Source organism: Oryctolagus cuniculus, chromosome 16, assembly GCF_964237555.1.
Source record: "Oryctolagus cuniculus chromosome 16, mOryCun1.1, whole genome shotgun sequence".
Classification (NCBI taxonomy): Eukaryota; Metazoa; Chordata; class Mammalia; order Lagomorpha; family Leporidae; genus Oryctolagus; species Oryctolagus cuniculus.
Window position 1 is genome coordinate 47,841,158 of NC_091447.1, and position 16,603 is coordinate 47,857,760.

At 47.6% G+C, this 16,603-nt stretch overlaps 1 protein-coding gene across 3 annotated transcripts in view; it reads left to right on the forward strand.

The window, feature by feature from the left end:
- The first annotated feature begins 886 nt into the window (after positions 1 to 886).
- ABCB4 (ATP binding cassette subfamily B member 4) overlaps positions 887 to 16,603 on the forward strand; it is a 69,263-nt gene continuing 53,546 nt past the window's right edge. The window contains exons 1-7 of one of the 3 annotated variants that reach the window (XM_070059859.1): positions 887 to 1,040; positions 1,196 to 1,281; positions 3,729 to 3,783; positions 5,591 to 5,741; positions 12,441 to 12,498; positions 13,893 to 14,084; positions 15,775 to 15,946. In XM_070059859.1, coding sequence (XP_069915960.1) covers positions 1,202 to 1,281; positions 3,729 to 3,783; positions 5,591 to 5,741; positions 12,441 to 12,498; positions 13,893 to 14,084; positions 15,775 to 15,946 — 708 coding nt within the window. In that variant the 5' untranslated portion in view covers positions 887 to 1,040; positions 1,196 to 1,201. Of the gene's footprint in view, positions 1,041 to 1,195; positions 1,282 to 3,728; positions 3,784 to 5,590; positions 5,742 to 12,440; positions 12,499 to 13,892; positions 14,085 to 15,774; positions 15,947 to 16,603 lie in introns of those variants that run through there. The other 2 variants (XM_070059858.1, XM_070059861.1) reach the window with 2 other exon arrangements.

Sequence of the window (16,603 nt, forward strand, 5' to 3'; positions counted from 1 at the left end):
CCTTTACTTCCAGGACTCCCCAAAAGATAGCAACAATCTGTGGATGCGCAAATCCCTTATATAACACTGGTGCCGTATTTGCATGCAGTCTGCTGAATACTTGATTCACCCCTAGATGACTTATGCTATTTAATACATTGTACTTCGTTGTTGAGCTGTATTGTTTAGGGAATAATGACAAGGGGGGAAAAATAAAGTCTGCACAGATTCGGTGCAGAGGTCTCCTTTAAGAAAAAATACTTTCCATGTGTGGGCGGTTGTCTGAATGCAAGGATCCAGTTCATTTACGCCTCGCTATCACCTGGGAAGCGAAATGCTTGCTTGCCATGTTTCACCTGCGAGGAAAGTGAGGCCTAGAACCCAAAGTCACACAGTGGGCGAGCGGCGACGGCCTGAGGTTGAGGCCTGGCCGCTCCTGTGAGGAACCTGGAGGTGCCAGGGCGTGGACAAGTGCGGGGTGGGAGCAGGGCGCCCCGCTGGGCAGGACGCACCTCTCAAACCACCTGGGTGGTTAACGCTGTCACCAAAGTCTCTGGCAACCCTAATTCTGCTCCTCTGACTACCACAGGGCACCGCCAAGGAGCCTGATGCGGTGGCGCCGGCCCTGGACGAGGCCTTCCGATGCCACGCACAAGAGGGAGGCCAGCGGAGTGCGGGTGCTGGGCGTCCGGAAACTGGCCCCGGCGTGGGGTTACAAAAAAAGCAACTGAGCGCCCAGGGGCCGCTGCGCGCGAGGCCCGGGCCCCGGCGGCCCCGCGCCGCTGCGGGCTTATCGGCAGCAGCTGGCGCGGCCCGGCCGGGGCTGGCGGCTCGCCCGGGTGGGCGGCAGCGAGCGCGGGCGCCGGGGGCCCTAGCGCGGCGCGGGCGGCGGGAGCTGCTCCTGGGGCCCGGGCCCTCGCCCCCGCGGCGGCGGGAGGTGTCGCTGGGGCCGCACGCGTGCGGGGAGGGGGGCGGGGACGGAGCCGCGGCGGGCAAAGTCCAGACCCCGCGGCCGCTGCAGCCGCGCGCCCGGCGGCTCGCAGAGACGCTCGAGGTCCGAGGTGAGGGAGTCGGCGCGCGGGTCCCCGGGGGCGCGGGCGCGGGCGCGGGCAGGGGGCGGCGGGAGCCCGGTGCGGGGTGCAGGGGGGCTGCTTGCCCCGCGGGGCCTGGCGGGGGTCGGGGGCGGTCCTGGGGCTGAGGCGTGGTCTCTCCCCAGGCCGAGATGGAGCTGCAGGCTGTGCGGAACGGCAGCGCGCGGCGCCCCTGGACAGCCGAGGGCGACTTCGGAGTGGGCGGCAGCAGGTAACGTCGCCGGCTGCCTTGGCCTTACTGGCGGGTTGGCCAGGACAAGGTCTGCCCCGAAAAGCGGTCGAGGCATTTGGCCTTCTGCGGAGGGTCTTGTGTGAGGCGAGAACCTTGGAGTGCCGGCGGGCGGCGGGCGGGGCCGTCCCGGCAGCGGGAGAGACCCCGGGGTGCTGAGGGGCGCGCCCCCCGGGACTTAACTCCACGCGGCCACCAGCAGCCTTCCTCTCCGCTGTCCCCCGTTTTCAACTTAAGGGGGGCCTTCGCCTCTAGAGTGGTGCGCCCTGGGCCAAGGCGGTGGAGCCCACTGTCCCGCTCACGTCCCCTCCTCCTCCTCTTCTCGCCCTTCCCCGCCTCCCACGGCCAGCCTGGGTTCCCCATTTCTTTGGGGGTTTGGGCACTGGAGCCTTGGGGAGCCTGTCTTCCCAAGTCGTGCTTGCAAACCACCTCTTGTTCAAGAGCAAGGGGGCAGTCCCGGCGCTTCCTTGGCTTGGGACCCCTCTCCCAGGCCTGGGCCTGGCCTGGATCTGGGTCCCCCTGGCCCCGGGAGGCACCCTTGACAGGGGTGGGGGCAGATTCCTCCAGTCGGTGTGTATTTCTGCTCCTCTCTGACTGTGGGAGTAGTGAATCATTTTCGCCCTTAGCCTCAAATAGTTTATGAGGCTATTATGGTCTGGGAGTTCACTCCAGGCCACTGAGAACCAATGGCCCTGTGTCATCCAAAGATCGCCCAGGGGGACACGTTTATCAGGCGCTGAAGCTGGCCCTCCAGCTGCAAGGGGCCTGATTAGCTAACTGAAAACGTGCCTATCAGATGGGTAAACGGTAGCATCTTGGAGTCTGTTAACGAGCGTGCACAGAGACACTGCCTCACTGCTTCTAAGAACCTTGGTATTAATTCATAGAAACTGTAATTTTGCCCGGTAGAATTGGAAAACTGATGGTTTCATTTCTGGAAGTAAAATGGGATTTTCTTCAGCTGGCGAGTTAGGCTGGCATTGGCTGGGCAGCCTATTAATAGCTGGTGTTTTCCTGAAGAAGGCTGTTCGTGCATTGCACTGGCTGGACTTCTGATGAGTGTCCAAAGGGGGCTGTCCCTGCAAAAGGTGTAGTGACACGCAGGGAAGTCCTCTGCCCTGAGGCTCACAGAGTTGAGACTGTATGATTATGACATTAATATAATAAGGCTGACTTTTGTAATCGCAACCCCAAGATGCTGCTGCCAAGGAGGCCACACCCACGCCAGTTATTGGGGCTTACTGAGTTAGCTGTGTGCTTGCCCTGGTCTTGCTGCTGTTGCCAGTGGCACATTGTTTTGAGTAGAGGTAGTGGTAGATGTTTTCCCCATGATTTTCCTAAATCCATAAGGGTCAAGTGCTATGAGGACAACTTTATCACCTACATGGATAACTGCATCTTAGGTAAGAAAGAGAAATCTCCATCCCCGTGGAGTTTGCTACTGTGTGGGAGACAGACATAAGTAGTTTACATCCTAAGTCAGCTGAGCTATCGTTTCAGAAAGCATTTGTCAAAGTTAAGGGAAATGGTGCAAGGGGGAAGAACTTGGCCATTGTAAGCGGAGTGGTGAGGGTAGCTTTTATTCCGGAAGCAATGTTTGGAAAAGACCTGGAAGCAAGGAGAGGAGAGCTGTCTGTGAGTATCTAAGCAGGGGTGGCTGACCATGCTGAAGCCCCGAGGGAGAACAAGTCTGTGTGTTCACAAAGCAGCAGAGAGGCTGGGGTGGCCAGAGAAGAGGCAGCAGGGGCAAGGAGCTAATGATACGGATCACATGGGACTTTGGGGCCAACCTGAGGACTTTGGCTTTTATTCTGTGGAAAAATGGGAGCCACGGTAGATGTGTGAGCAGAGACGTAACAGGACATGATTTGCTTTACAAACGATTGCTCTGGTGCTGGCTGAGGATGGACTGGAGTGGGGGGAGGGAGAGGGGGAGGGGGAGGGGGGAGGGGAAGGGGGAGAGGCCAGGCAGGAGGCTGATCTGTAGGGACTGGCAAAAACCCTGAGACTTGGAGTTGAATTCCAGAGGTATTCTGAATGTAAAACTAACAGGATTTCTTGACACCGCTCTGCACACTCATCAGAGTGGTCTGTACTAATTTTAGCTCAACATGCATTGTTTCCCAGCAAAAGAATTTGACATGGCAGACATTTTGGTAACATATTCATCTTGCCTCCATGCGTGAGTTCTGCAGTGCAGGTGGCCATTCCTGCTTACCCAAATGTCCTTGCAGGACCTTGGACAGTTACCTCTGTTCTTGGTAGCTACCTTGCCTTGGTAAACCCGATAATCTGACAGTTGGTGGACATCACTCCTTAATATTTGAAAATATTGTAGTAGTTGAATATCCCATCTACTAACATTTATGTTCAGTGACTGTGAAACATTTAATAATCATTTTAAATGCAAGCAATTATATTATTTACAGCAACCAAGACAGGAAGAAAATGAAGAAAGTGAATTTGATTGGACCATTAACGTTGGTAAGTCATGAAGCACTAAATGACATTAATCTGATGCTTCATTCAAGTTTGGGACCTTGAATTGAGTCATAGACTAAGATTTTGTGACGTTGCTCCTCCTGTGCTATCTTAGGGTTGGCTTTTCAGAGTCCAGGGCCCACACTGTCAACGTAAAAGAGGTAGGCATAGGCTAGCTGTGATGTGTGGCAGAGCAAACTGGTGTACAAGGAAATTGAAAACAGGAGATGTGTTAGAGTCACTTGCAAACCTACCAATTTCAGGAAAATGCATCTCTGCATTTGTTTTATGAAAAATGTCCCCCACGTTAGCTTTAAAAAGCTTGCATGTGAAGGTTATTTAACTGAAAACATTAAAGCAATTAAGAAGTCTGTTCACCTTTAGCTTCTAGGAATATTGGTTAAATATGAGGCAGCTGGTAGGAATTCTGATTATGCATAAGCAAGTTTTTAGTGCTTTTCTATTGGTACAAGGTAAGCTCAGTGTTTTGGAAGAAGTCTAGTCCCACGGGATCCCAGCTGAACTTCTAGAACTCGTTGAGAATGGTTTGTGTGCACTTACACGTGCGCACACACACACACACACCCATCCCCACCATGTGCTCCAACCTCAGACTCACATGGGTACTGACCCACTCTGACTCAGCCTTGGCCTTCAGAGGCCACGCCTGACTCATCAGCCAATCCCTCATAACTGTTTCCTGTCCCCAGAAGAGGGTGGTGTGGGGGGAAGTGGACAGAGGGCAAAGTTTAAAGAGAGGAGACGCTGTCGAGATGGAAGTGTGAGAGGAGGAAGAAGTTGTCTGGAAGGCAGAAGAGGAAGGAATAAAGAGTGAGCCAAGGAAGGGTCAGTTGGAAACAGGGAGGAAATGAGCAAGCAGAGCCACAAAGCTGGCTGAAGTTTGCAGGCTTATCTGCAAGTTAGTCCCTAGGGGCTGCGACTCCTGGTGGTGCCCCTCCTCTTCGTAGGTGGTGCTAAGGTCCTTGGTGCAGCCCACTGGGCATTCTGTGCCTCCCTCTAACATCCTGTCCCACGCTTAGTAATGTGACCCTCAAAGGCTTCTTAGCGCTTCTGCAGCTCCTGGTGGCTTTGCTAACTGAACCTCAGCATCCCCGACTTCCTCTGTATTCCCTGCTTGCTCTCCAGGAAACTGCCCTGATCTGCAGGATTCTGCATGAGTGCCATCTCCATGAACAAGACTTCCCTCAAGTACACACATAGGCACTCGATGTTATTTGTTACACTTCCCAACAGGGCTGCCTTTTAAATGCTAGCTATTTTCACTTGGCTTCTTGCACACTGTGCTTCTATACTGAACCATGATAATATCCTCCCACTGAAATGTGCAAAATTAAAACTAGAAATATTTTAAAAGCTTACTTGAATAGTGGGCTCTTATCCTCAAAACTCGGAGGATCTGTTTCTCTGTGTTTTTGAGTCTCCCTCTGACTGTTCTGGATGCTGTGTGGGAGGGTATGACATGTGTGTGCGCTTCATGTCTGCCTTGCTGTCCTTAACTCACTACCTCAGGGATCCTGGAGGAGCCAACAACGTTTCTTAATGGAACCAAACCTTTGTCCCTTCTGATTGTGTTGTACTCATTCACCCAAATCAAACACCGAGGAAATAGAATTAGATTAATTTCCTTTAGGAATGCAAAACAAATAGAATCACAAATCAGTCATGTTGGTGATTTGGCCTGGAATTATCCCTTTTCTTCCTGCACTTATTTGACTCTTAGCAGAAATCCACACAACACATAACTGTTAGAAACAAGCTAAGTACTACTATATTTCCCTTTTCTCCCCAGTTTCGATACTCTGATTGGCAGGATAAATTGTTTATGTTGCTGGGCACCATCATGGCCATAGCTCATGGATCAGGTCTTCCCCTCATGATGATCGTGTTTGGCGAAATGACTGATAAATTTGTTAACACTGCAGAAAACTTCTCCTTTCCAGGTAAGCATTCCTCAACTTTTTTTTCCCCCAATCTGTAGTGTTCCTTTAGCTGGGTAAAAATGTAGAAATGTGTGCTGCTGGTCATCATGTTGTCTAATAATTGGGGCATTGTGTCTCTCCAGATATCATAGAAGGAGCTGTGAAGTTCTTAGAAAATTCCTCAGATATTCATTTTAATGTCAAGATATGCAAGTATGGTGAATGACTTATAATTCAGGCTAAGGAAACACTAAGCTTTGCATCTAAATAGAGACGAGACATACCTCTGCTTGACTACTGTGTAGCCGTAGAGTCTGTCTGTGTAGTGTCACCCTACTGGGATTACTGGTGGGGTTCTGAATGTAGCAGACAGCGTGGGAGTTCTTGTGGTTATGCTCAGCTTGTGGCTCTGCTTCAGGGTTTTATGTTTCTCTCCGATTCCCCTTTTTAAAAAATTATACCCAGTTTGTGAGTCTAATTTTGGTGGTGCTGGTAGGGGGAAGTCAACCAGAACCAGGTAGAGGACTTCACGAAAGTGTGAATGGATTCAGTATGAGCATGATGTGCCTCGGAACTCACTTGAAGCCTTGTAATTATTGCCATGCCCAAGGAATCCCATGAGTTAGTGTCTTCCAGAGGAGGGGCCCTGCAGGAGCACTGGGGTGGACTTCCATGGACATAGTCCTTTTCTTAGTATCTGAATTCCACGTGGAAAGGGAGATTTCCATGCTTGTGACCAAGCCCAAAGACTCTAGTCCTGCGAGGGCCTTGGGGGCACCAAACTGGAGAGGGGTGGGTGAAGCTTTACTGGTACACAGATGGCATAATAATAAAAACTGAGAATGTAAAGGCAGCTTTCATAGCAAAGATAGCAGAAAAAAGTGAAGTATGTCATATCAGTAGCATTCAGCAAGAGTTTTCTGTGTTCATGGATCAAGAACTGCGTATTTAGTGGGGACTTGAGTGTGATTACCCAAGAGAATATAATTGCTTAATGAACACAATAAGATGCTTACAGGGATGTTGATAAATGTTAATGCCATTTAGTAATCTACTGAAAGTGTTCTTTGAATGATCAAAGCAAGCTCCTACAAAAACAGTTTACTTGTTCTCAAGTGCTATTGTCTCTGAAAAAACCTCTGTGTAAAATGAACCCAACAGTAATAGTAGGGATCATTCATTGTATTTATCACTTCACTTATGCTGCCTCACACAAAACAATCCTACAGAGTAAGGTTAACATTATTCTCCATGACAGATGAAGAATCAGTGTCTTGGAGAGAGTAAGTAACTTGTCCATAGTTTTACTGCTGATGAGTGTGAGGACAGAATTCAAACCCAGGTCTTTCTGCCATCAAAACTGTAATCATGACCATATATGTATATTTCTCCAAACCATAGGGGAAAAAACATGTTTGGATTGCATATGTCTGGCCAGTGGCAAAAAACTTAACGTAAACACCAGTTAGAGTAGGACAGGATAATTTAAAAAGTCTTTAAGGAAGTTGGGGAGGTAGGAATTTTTTATTTGTTTCCCTTCTTGGAATGCATCAATCAAAAATAGATTCCTATTCAGAATTTTTAAACATTAGATCGGGGTGAGTGTTTGGCCTAGCACCTGTTAGGATATCCACATTCCCTATTGGATTGCTTGCAGATTAATACCTGGTCCAATTCCTGATTACAGCTTCCTGTAACCCTGGGAGGCAGCAGGTAGTGGCTCAAGTAGTTGAGTGCCTGCCATTCACATGAGCCATTTGGATGGAATTCCTGACTCCCAGCTTAATACCCTCTCTCACCTGCCCCCTCTATTGCAGGCATTTGGAGAGCTAAGCAGTGGGTGGAAGCTCTTTCTCTGTGTTGCTTTCTCTGACTTGCAAGTAAATTTTTAAAATTAGAATAACAGACGAATGAATAATCAAAATGTGGTTTATATATATAATGGAATATTATTCAGCCCTCAAAAGAGAGGAACTTCTGATTCATTCTAAAGTATTGGTGAACTGTGAAAACATAATTCTAAATGAAATAAGCCAATCAAAAAGACAAATATTGTATATGTCCCCTTACATGAGATTTCTGGAGTGGACAAATTCCTAGAAGTAGAAAATAGAATGGTGGTTACAAGGCTGGGGAGAGGGAAATGGGGACATCGGATTTCAGTTATACAAGATGAAAGTGTCAAGAGATCATTGTACACCAATGCAAATACACTTAATACTACTGAACGCTTAGAAATAGTTCACATGGCTTCATTTGTATTTTTCGTGATTTTTTTAAACTCTAGCAAAATAGTGCAGCTCACTAACATTTGACCAAATTTTTTAAAAATATGTATCTGAAAGAGTTACACAGAGAAGAAAAGGCAGAGAGAGAGAGGTCTTCCATCCGCTGGTTCACCCCCCACCTGGCCGCAACAGCTGGAGTTGTGCCCATCTGAAGCCAGAAACCAGGAGCTTCCTCTGGGTCTCCCACGTGGGTGCAGGGGCCCAAGGACTTGGGCCATCTTCCACTGCTTTCCCAGGCCATAACAGAGAGCTAGATAGGAAGTGGAGCAGCCGGGACCAGAATCGGCAGCCATATGGGATGCCAGCACTGCAGGTGGCAGCTTCACCTGGTACGCCACAGTGCCGGCCCCTGAACCAAATTTTTTAGCCTTGTTTTTGTTTTTACTGACACCAGAATAATTCTACACTGTTCCTACCTGAGGCGCTTTGCTTGTTTTTTCACTTGTTACTAATTGTGCAACTGAATGGCTTTGAAACTGGACATACCTGACAGTTGCTGTGTCCTGTGCCCAGGGTCCAATTCAGGGTCTGGGGAACGGCACAAGCGATTGACTTACAGATCTGTGATTGCTGGAGTGTTAAACTCAGGGGAGCTGCCAACCCTGCCTCAGTAGTCTCCAAATTATAAGCACTCCTCTTTATGACCCTTGGCCCTCTGTAGCCACGTTTGTTATTAGTGCTATTAGCTGTTTGGAGGATTTGGAAGGGGAAGTTCCTCAGATGTTAGGACTCTCCATTGCCTGCCCTTGAAAGTTTGTAAAAATAATATTTTCATAACTTTGGAGAAAAGGAACTCTTTAAAGGATACTGGGTGTCAGGGATATGTTTAGAGTTGTAGAGTCTAGCAGAATCATGGGAGTTGGGAGCAGATAGGCACTTAGCTGAGGTCCTGGGTCGTCTCATAGAGATGTTGCTTGTTTAGAGTCTATTCTTTAGAATTGTTGGGTTTTTGGACAGCTAGATTTCATGGGAGCCAAATGAGAAGAGAACATTAGAAGGATAAAAGGTCTCAATTACAAGAGGATCTGACAATGACTGACTGTGAACAGAGCCCCATCCTGTCAACACAATGAAGCTACTTCTTGACAGGGTGATTCCCTGACAATGATTCCGTTGTACAGAAACTATGCACTGAAATTTCACATTCAAAACCTTAAGGACAGTTTTTCTGTAGCATATTAAGAACTTAATATCTTTGATGCCTGCCCTATGTGATTACAATAATCTAGGAAATGCAAACACTTGCATTTCCTTGGGGTTGAGGGGAAAAGGCATTTTTGAGTCCTGAGTAAGCGCAGTTGACTGCCCTTTTTGCCTGAGCTGTGTGGGAAAACCCCAACTCTTTGTTCTGCACTGAATAGTTCTGTATGGTGAAAGAAGTACCCGGAAGAATCAAGAAAGGCGGACATTGAGTTGTGACACAGAAGTGACATTTCCCCATCGTCCTCCATGTAAACATTATTACTCAGATCCTTCATTGACCACTGGCAAGTCACTTAGTCTCTGCACTCCTTGGCTTCTCATCTTTGATAGAAGATAATCATAGATTCACTGATAGAATTAAGAGAGAATTTAAGTAAAGTGTCTGGATCATAGTCAGTGATCAGCAAATACTGGGGAAAACTGAGAACTTGGAAGTTAAACCACCCCTCCATGATTCTTTTTCTCCATCCATAGGATGGATGGGCTATATGGGAGGTTTCTGAAATAGGCAGCTTCGAGAGTTACCTGTTTCCTTGTTGTGGGAGGCGTTCTGGGGACTGGAGTGGGAGTTTCCAGCTTGGTATGTTAGGAGCGACTGAGGTGTTTTCTCAAGGTCCCCACGTGATTATAACAGAGTGTAGGTGTTGAGAATTGCCAATACTGGACAAGACCAGATCCCCAGGTCTCTTCTGGGGGTGCACCAGCCACATTGACCTCCCGTTGTCTCCACATTGCAGGAACTCTGGATCTGCTGGGGGACTTTTGATTACCAACCCAGAATTAGATGGCTGTTCTTGTGTTCTTGGCCTGGGACCCTGAGAAGGAAGCAGGTCAAATCTGGGGTGCTGTTTCCTAGGAGGGAGAGAGTTTGAGTTATGGATTCTTAGCAAGAGAAGTAAGAAGTTTGAGGGAAATGCTCAAGAAGAGGAAGACTTAGGTGAGATTTCACCTGATTTCCAAGTTCAGGGGAGAAAGAGTCCACAGTGGTTTCTCCAGAGAGCACAGGTTTAGAACTGCTTGTCTGCCTCTGGTTCCAACACAGTTCCAGTTTCCTGGACCTGGGACTCCCTGCAATTGTGGAGGCAGTGGCGTGTGGAACCTGAGCTTCTTTGTGTGTTCAGCAGAGTTTCTGCTTTCTTAGAAAGAAGGAAGTGAGCATACAGGACTGAACTGACGAGAAGAGAAGCAGCACAGGGAGTGATTGCTCCAGGGCCCCAGAGCTGAGGAAGAGCTGGATTCAGAACCAGAAAACCGCCACCGTGAGCATCCCTGGGAGTTACGATCCGGACGGCCAAATTAAGTCACAGTCTGGGTCATTACCGCTGATGGTAGTTCAAGTTTGGAAGAAATGGGAACCTTATCTCCCTTTGGAAAAAGATAAGGAGGATACACAGGCCCAGAGAACATGACCCCTGTGCTGTTTACACATGATAAAGGAACAAAGAGATGGGCTTGTGTCCTGGCTGAGTGTAGCAACTGCTGTGCTGCTGTTATTTTGTGAATGCAGTAGATGCAGGTTGTTTCCTTTTTATTTTGTCACTTTTTTTTTTAAATAAAGTGAAATCAAATCATTTCCCCACCAGTCATTCTATAGAGCATGGCCAGAACACCTGGGTTCACTTTTCACTCTGCCACTTGCTGGCTGTGTGACCTTGTGCCTCATTTTCCTCTTCTGTATAATGGGGGTGTATACAAACCAGTCCAAGGGCAGGTGTCTGGTGCAGTGGCTGAAGTCACCAATACAACGTCCACATCCCGTGTCAGTGTGCCTGGCTCGGGTCCTGGCTGCTCCATTGCCAGTCCAGCTTCCTGCTGATGTGTATCCTGGGCAGCAGCAGGTAGGTGATGGCTCAGCTCCTTGGGTCCCTGCCACCCATGTGGGAGACTTGGATGAGGTTCCTGCTCCATTCTCTGTCTGCCTTTCAAATAAAAAAATGTAAACCTTTAAAAAATAATAGACCTACCTCATCATGTTAGGAAAAGCAAGTGAATTAATACACACAGAGTGCTCAGAGCAGTGCCTGGCGTGTGGCACGTTCAAGGGCAGCGTATTTCCCTCCAAGGACAGTGCTTTGAGAATCCCCATCAGCAGCATGTGCAGTAATTGCCGGTGCCCACCGACCCGTCTTCCCTCTCTCTGGTTTTCCTCCTTCGCGGCAGATGTAATTCAGCTTTTGTCCTTATTACATCCTTAGGACACAGGTTAGACAAAAACACAGATGCAAAAACAAAGTTTACAGAATCAGGTGGCTGTAAAGTTCTTTGAGCCACCCAGAAACAGAGTGCCCCCGAAGCCCTGTGTAGCCCATGTGAATCATTGTTTTTGTCTCTTCTGCCTCCTGTGTGCTTTGTGCCCCTGGCCGGGCTCTGTACATCTGTGTGTCCTCGGAACCTGCCCCACTGAAGGTCCTGAGACTGCCAGGTGGGGAAGAGCCTGGGAGGGCTCAGCTGTACCGTCTGGGGCTGTGGGGTCCCATACCCAAGCCCCTGAGCTCTTTACCTGAGTCAAGTAGAGGGTCCATCAGAGTATGAAGAGTGATTTTCTTAGCTACAGCACCTTTGATAGGCATTTATTTTTACATTTCTTTGATTTGAGAGGCAGAGATATAGATGGACAGACACAGAGCTTCTATCCATCAGTTTAGTCCCCAAATGCTGAAACCAGGAACTGGGAAATGTAATCCAAGTCTCCTTTGTGGGTGGCAAGTGCCCAGTTACGTGAGCCATCACAACTACCTTCCAAGGTCTGCGTGAATGGGAAGTTGCAGTCAGGAGCCAGAGCCTGGAAAACAACCCAGACGCTCTGGTAGGAGGTGCATTTTTTATGAAAAGATTTTTGTGTGTACGTGTGTGTGTATTGAAAGGCAGAGTTATAGGGAAAGAGAAGAGCGGGGGAGAGGCATCTCTTGTCCACTGATTGACTCCCCAAATGCCTGCCAAGCTGAAACCAGGAGGCTGAAACTCCATCCAGGTCTCCCATGTGGGAGACAGGTGCCCAAGTACTTGGGCCATCAGTCACTGCTCTGCCAGGCACAACTGGGAGCCGAATCTGAAGCGGAGCAGGTAGTACTGGAACCAGCACTCTGATGTGGGGCATCTTAACCACTAGGCTAGACATCTGCCTTTCTGTATATTTCACGTGCTTCCATTCTTGTTAGATTTTAAGCATCTGGCAATGCCTATTAATAGTACACCCTTTAAAAATACTTTTTGTTTTATTTTTATTTAGTGAATTTTTCATTGTCGCTGCTAAATCCAGGCAGAATTCTGGAAGAAGAAATGACTAGGTAATTTATGTACGCATTTGTGGTGTACTTTTTTAATGTTTCATTTGAAAATGCTTTCAGACTGCAGAGTTGTAAAAATGCACAGGGAGACTCCTGGGCTCCTCTCCCAGGTGCTCACCTATTGGTATCGTGTCTGCCCCTCCCTCCAGTTTGAAGTCGGTTGCATAAAACATGGCCCTTTTTTTCAGCATAGTTCCTAAGGATAAGAGTATTTTCTTACGTATCTATATTGCAGTTACCAATTTCTATATATTTAATATTGGCCGGCGCCGCGGCTCACTAGGCTAATCCTCCGCCTAGCAGCGCCGGCACACTGGGTTCTAGTCCCGGTCGGGGCGCCGGATTCTGTCCCGGTTGCCCCTCTTCCAGGCCAGCTCTCTGCTGTGGCCAGGGAGTGCAGTGGAGGATGGCCCAGGTCACCCCATGGGAGACCAGGAAAAGCACCTGGCTCCTGGCTCCTGGCTCCTGCCATCAGATCAGCACGGTGCGCTCGCCGCAGCGCGCCGGCCGCAGCGGCCATTGGAGGGTGAACCAATGGCAAAGGAAGACCTTTCTCTCTCTCTCTCTCACTGTCCACTCTGCCTGTCAAAAAAATTAAAAAAAAAAAATTCTATATATTTAATATTGATAAGACGTTTACCTGATCTACCATCTGAATTTAATTGTGTTAGTTGATCCAATTGTGTTATTTATGCATTCTCTCCCTTCAGTCTTCTCAACAGAAATCTCCAAACCCTGTAACATAATGACTGTATGGTGCATATCGGTTACTGTTGCTGACTGAAGTGATTGCCGTCTGTATGCTGGAGGTTTCTGTCTAGACAGAGCTTGTGAAATTAGATAAAAAATCCATTTGGAAGTGTTGAAACTGCCTTTGTTATTTTAAAATATATTCTTACTGATTTAGCTAAGTTTTCCCTCCAAATTAGAATTCATGACATTTTATCACTTAAAATATTTTCAACTTCTGTCAAATAGATGTTTTTGGTTCTTTTATAAACAATGTGGAGAAACTCTAAGAGCCATGTCACATACTCAATCTGTTTATTCCTGTATTTGCAATATGTATGTAGAAGTGAGCTTTTCCACTACAACAGAATATGCATGCATATAACACTGCGAGGAAAGACAAGTTAAATTGTGTCTATAAATTGTCAGTATCAGTGAAAAATGGATCATTAACAAGATTGTTTTTACAGTTAAGTGTAAACACTTAGCTGTTTTCTTTGGCTGATATTTCAAGCAGGTAGACTTGGCATCATGGAGTTCATAATCATCTCATAATTTAAGAAAAGAGGCAAAACTTTAATGTGTGTTTGTTATAATATCCTTTATAGTCTTTCTTAAAAGAATTGAATAAAATATTTAAAAGAGTCTTTCTGATTATTTTCCAGATATGCGTACTACTACTCAGGATTAGGTGCCGGAGTTCTCCTCGCTGCCTATATACAAGTTTCGTTTTGGACTTTGGCAGCTGGCCGACAGATAAAAAAAATTCGGCAAAAATTTTTTCATGCTATTCTACGACAGGAAATAGGCTGGTTTGACATCAATGACACCACTGAACTCAACACACGGCTAACAGAGTAAGTGTGTTGGTGATGTTGCACTTTCAAAAAGGATTTTCCACTGACTGTGAAAGTTTGTCAGGAAGGTTTGTTAATGATAAAATATGTCTAGGTGAGCATTTGCCCTGTGCTGGGACCGGCCCTTGTGATGGCTGTATCCTGCTGTATATATAGCCTGTGACGCATACTTTGCATAACTTTTAGCACCTCCTCCCCCATGGTGTAGGCGGTGCATCTGAGGACAGAGCACACGTCTCGTTCTTGCTTACTTCTCCTGGAGCTTTCTGTAAGCCTGGCAAGGGCTAGGCCCTCAGTAAAGGCAGTTGAGTGAGTGAATAAATGATGAATTAGTTAATTCACAGAGAGACTTGCTTTACTAAGTGTTGAGTCTCCTCTCATTCAACAAATATTTGAGGACCTATGGGTTGCCAAGCACCATTCTAGGTATTTGTGATGTGTCCATGAACAAAGCAAAGGTCTTTGTCCCTTTGGTGCTGATGTCCCAGGAGGGGGTTAGGAGGTCAGTCTTTCATGATGGCAGCACTGGCAAGAGCTCAGTGAGCAGATGAGGTCAGGAGAGGAGGGAAGATCAAGGCATTCTTAGCTAAGAGTGTCACCCTTGGTGAAGCAGCAACCGTTGGAAGGGTTTGAACTGAGGCGCAGCATGGCCAGACTTCGATTTTCAAAGAACCACCTGCTCTGGGTTGAGAATAGGAGCAAGGGTGGAAGCAAGCACCTTATGTGGTTTGAGTATCCCTTGTTGGAAATGTTGGGACCAGAAGGGTTTCAGATTTTGGAGTGTGTGTGGGTTTGTGGTTTTTTTTTTTTTTTTTTTTTTTTTTTTTGGAATATTTTCATGGATTTTAATGGTTGAGCATCCTTAGTCTGAAAATCTAAATTCCAAGATGCCTTAAAATCTGATGCTTTTGAGCATCCTATCCACACTCAAAACGTTCTGACTTCGGAGCACTTGAGATTGGATTTTCAGATAAGGGATGCTTAAGCTTTAACGGGAAATAATACTTTCCTGTAACTGTTCCCTCACACTATTGAACAGCCTTCCTAACTCCTGCTTTTGAACAGATAGACACCTGTGTTCAAAATGTGACGACTTTGCCGGCGCTGCGGCTCACTAGGCTAATCCTCCGCCTAGCGGCGCCGGCACACCGGGTTCTAGTCCCGGTTGCCCCTCTTCCAGGCCAGCCCTCTGCTGTGGCCCGGGAGTGCAGTGGAGGATGGCCCAGGTGCTTGGGCCCTGCACCCCATGGGAGACCAGGAAAAGCACCTGGCTCCTGGCTCCTGCCATCGGATCAGCACGGTGCGCCGGCCGCAGCGCGCCAGCCGCGGCGGTCATTGGAGGGTGAACCAACGGCAAAAAAGGAAGACCTTTCTCTCTGTCTCTCTCTCTCTCACTGTCCACTCTGCCTGTCACAAAAAAAAAAAAAAAAAGTGACGACTTCTCTAATAGAATTGACTCACTGTATAGTGTCAGCTTTAACGCCACTAACTTCTCAGAAGCCTGAACTAATCCTGAATTTCTCCCTCTGTACAGTATTCAGATGGGGCAAATGTCATTGAAGAGGCTAAGACTCTGAAAGAGGCTTGCAGTAGTGTGGAAATGTTTGACCTATGTGTTTGTGAAATGTCTGCGTCCCCTTCCTAACTGAAGACCTCCTGCCTGTAACCACCTAGGTGTGATCTTTTTTAGTGACATCTCCAGAATCAGTGAAGGAATTGGTGACAAGGTTGGAATGTTCTTTCAAGCAGTAGCCACGTTTTTTGCAGGATTCATAGTGGGCTTCATCAGAGGCTGGAAGCTCACCCTTGTGATAATGGCCATCAGCCCCATCCTGGGGCTCTCTGCAGCTGTTTGGGCAAAGGTGTGTGAGTGGTGGGCATTGTCATATGTGTTAACCCACACTGACAGGGTTAATTTTTATATCTGGGGTTCTGGTACTTGTGCAAATCTGTGTTAAATGTCAGTTGAAACCACATCCAGAAAAAGGTTGTTACTATGGAGTTTTTTTTTTTTTTTTTTTTTTTTTGACAGGCAGAGTGCACAGTGAGAGAGAGAGACAGAGAGAAAGGTCTTCCTTTTTTGCCGTTGGTTCACCCTCCAATGGCCGCCGCGGCCAGCGCACTGCGGCCAGTGCACCGTGCTGATCCGATGGCAGGAGCCAGGTGCTTCTCCTGGTCTCCCATGGGGTGCAGGGCCCAAGCACTTGGGCCATCCTCCACTGCACTCCCTGGCCACAGCAGAGGGCTGGCCTGGAAGAGGGGCAACCGGGACAGAATCCGGCGCCCTGACCAGGACTAGAACCTGGTGTGCCGGCGCCGCAAGGCAGAGGATTAGCCTAGTGAGCTGCGGCGCCAGCCTACTATGGAGTTTTAATAAGATTAATTTTTAATGTGACTCAATTTCACAGTTCTGACTTCAGTTACAATTTTTTTGCACTGTTACATCATTTCTTTGAGTAAATCTTCTGACATAGTAGTTTAAGTGTCCTATACTGACACGATTATGTCCTTGTTTAAGG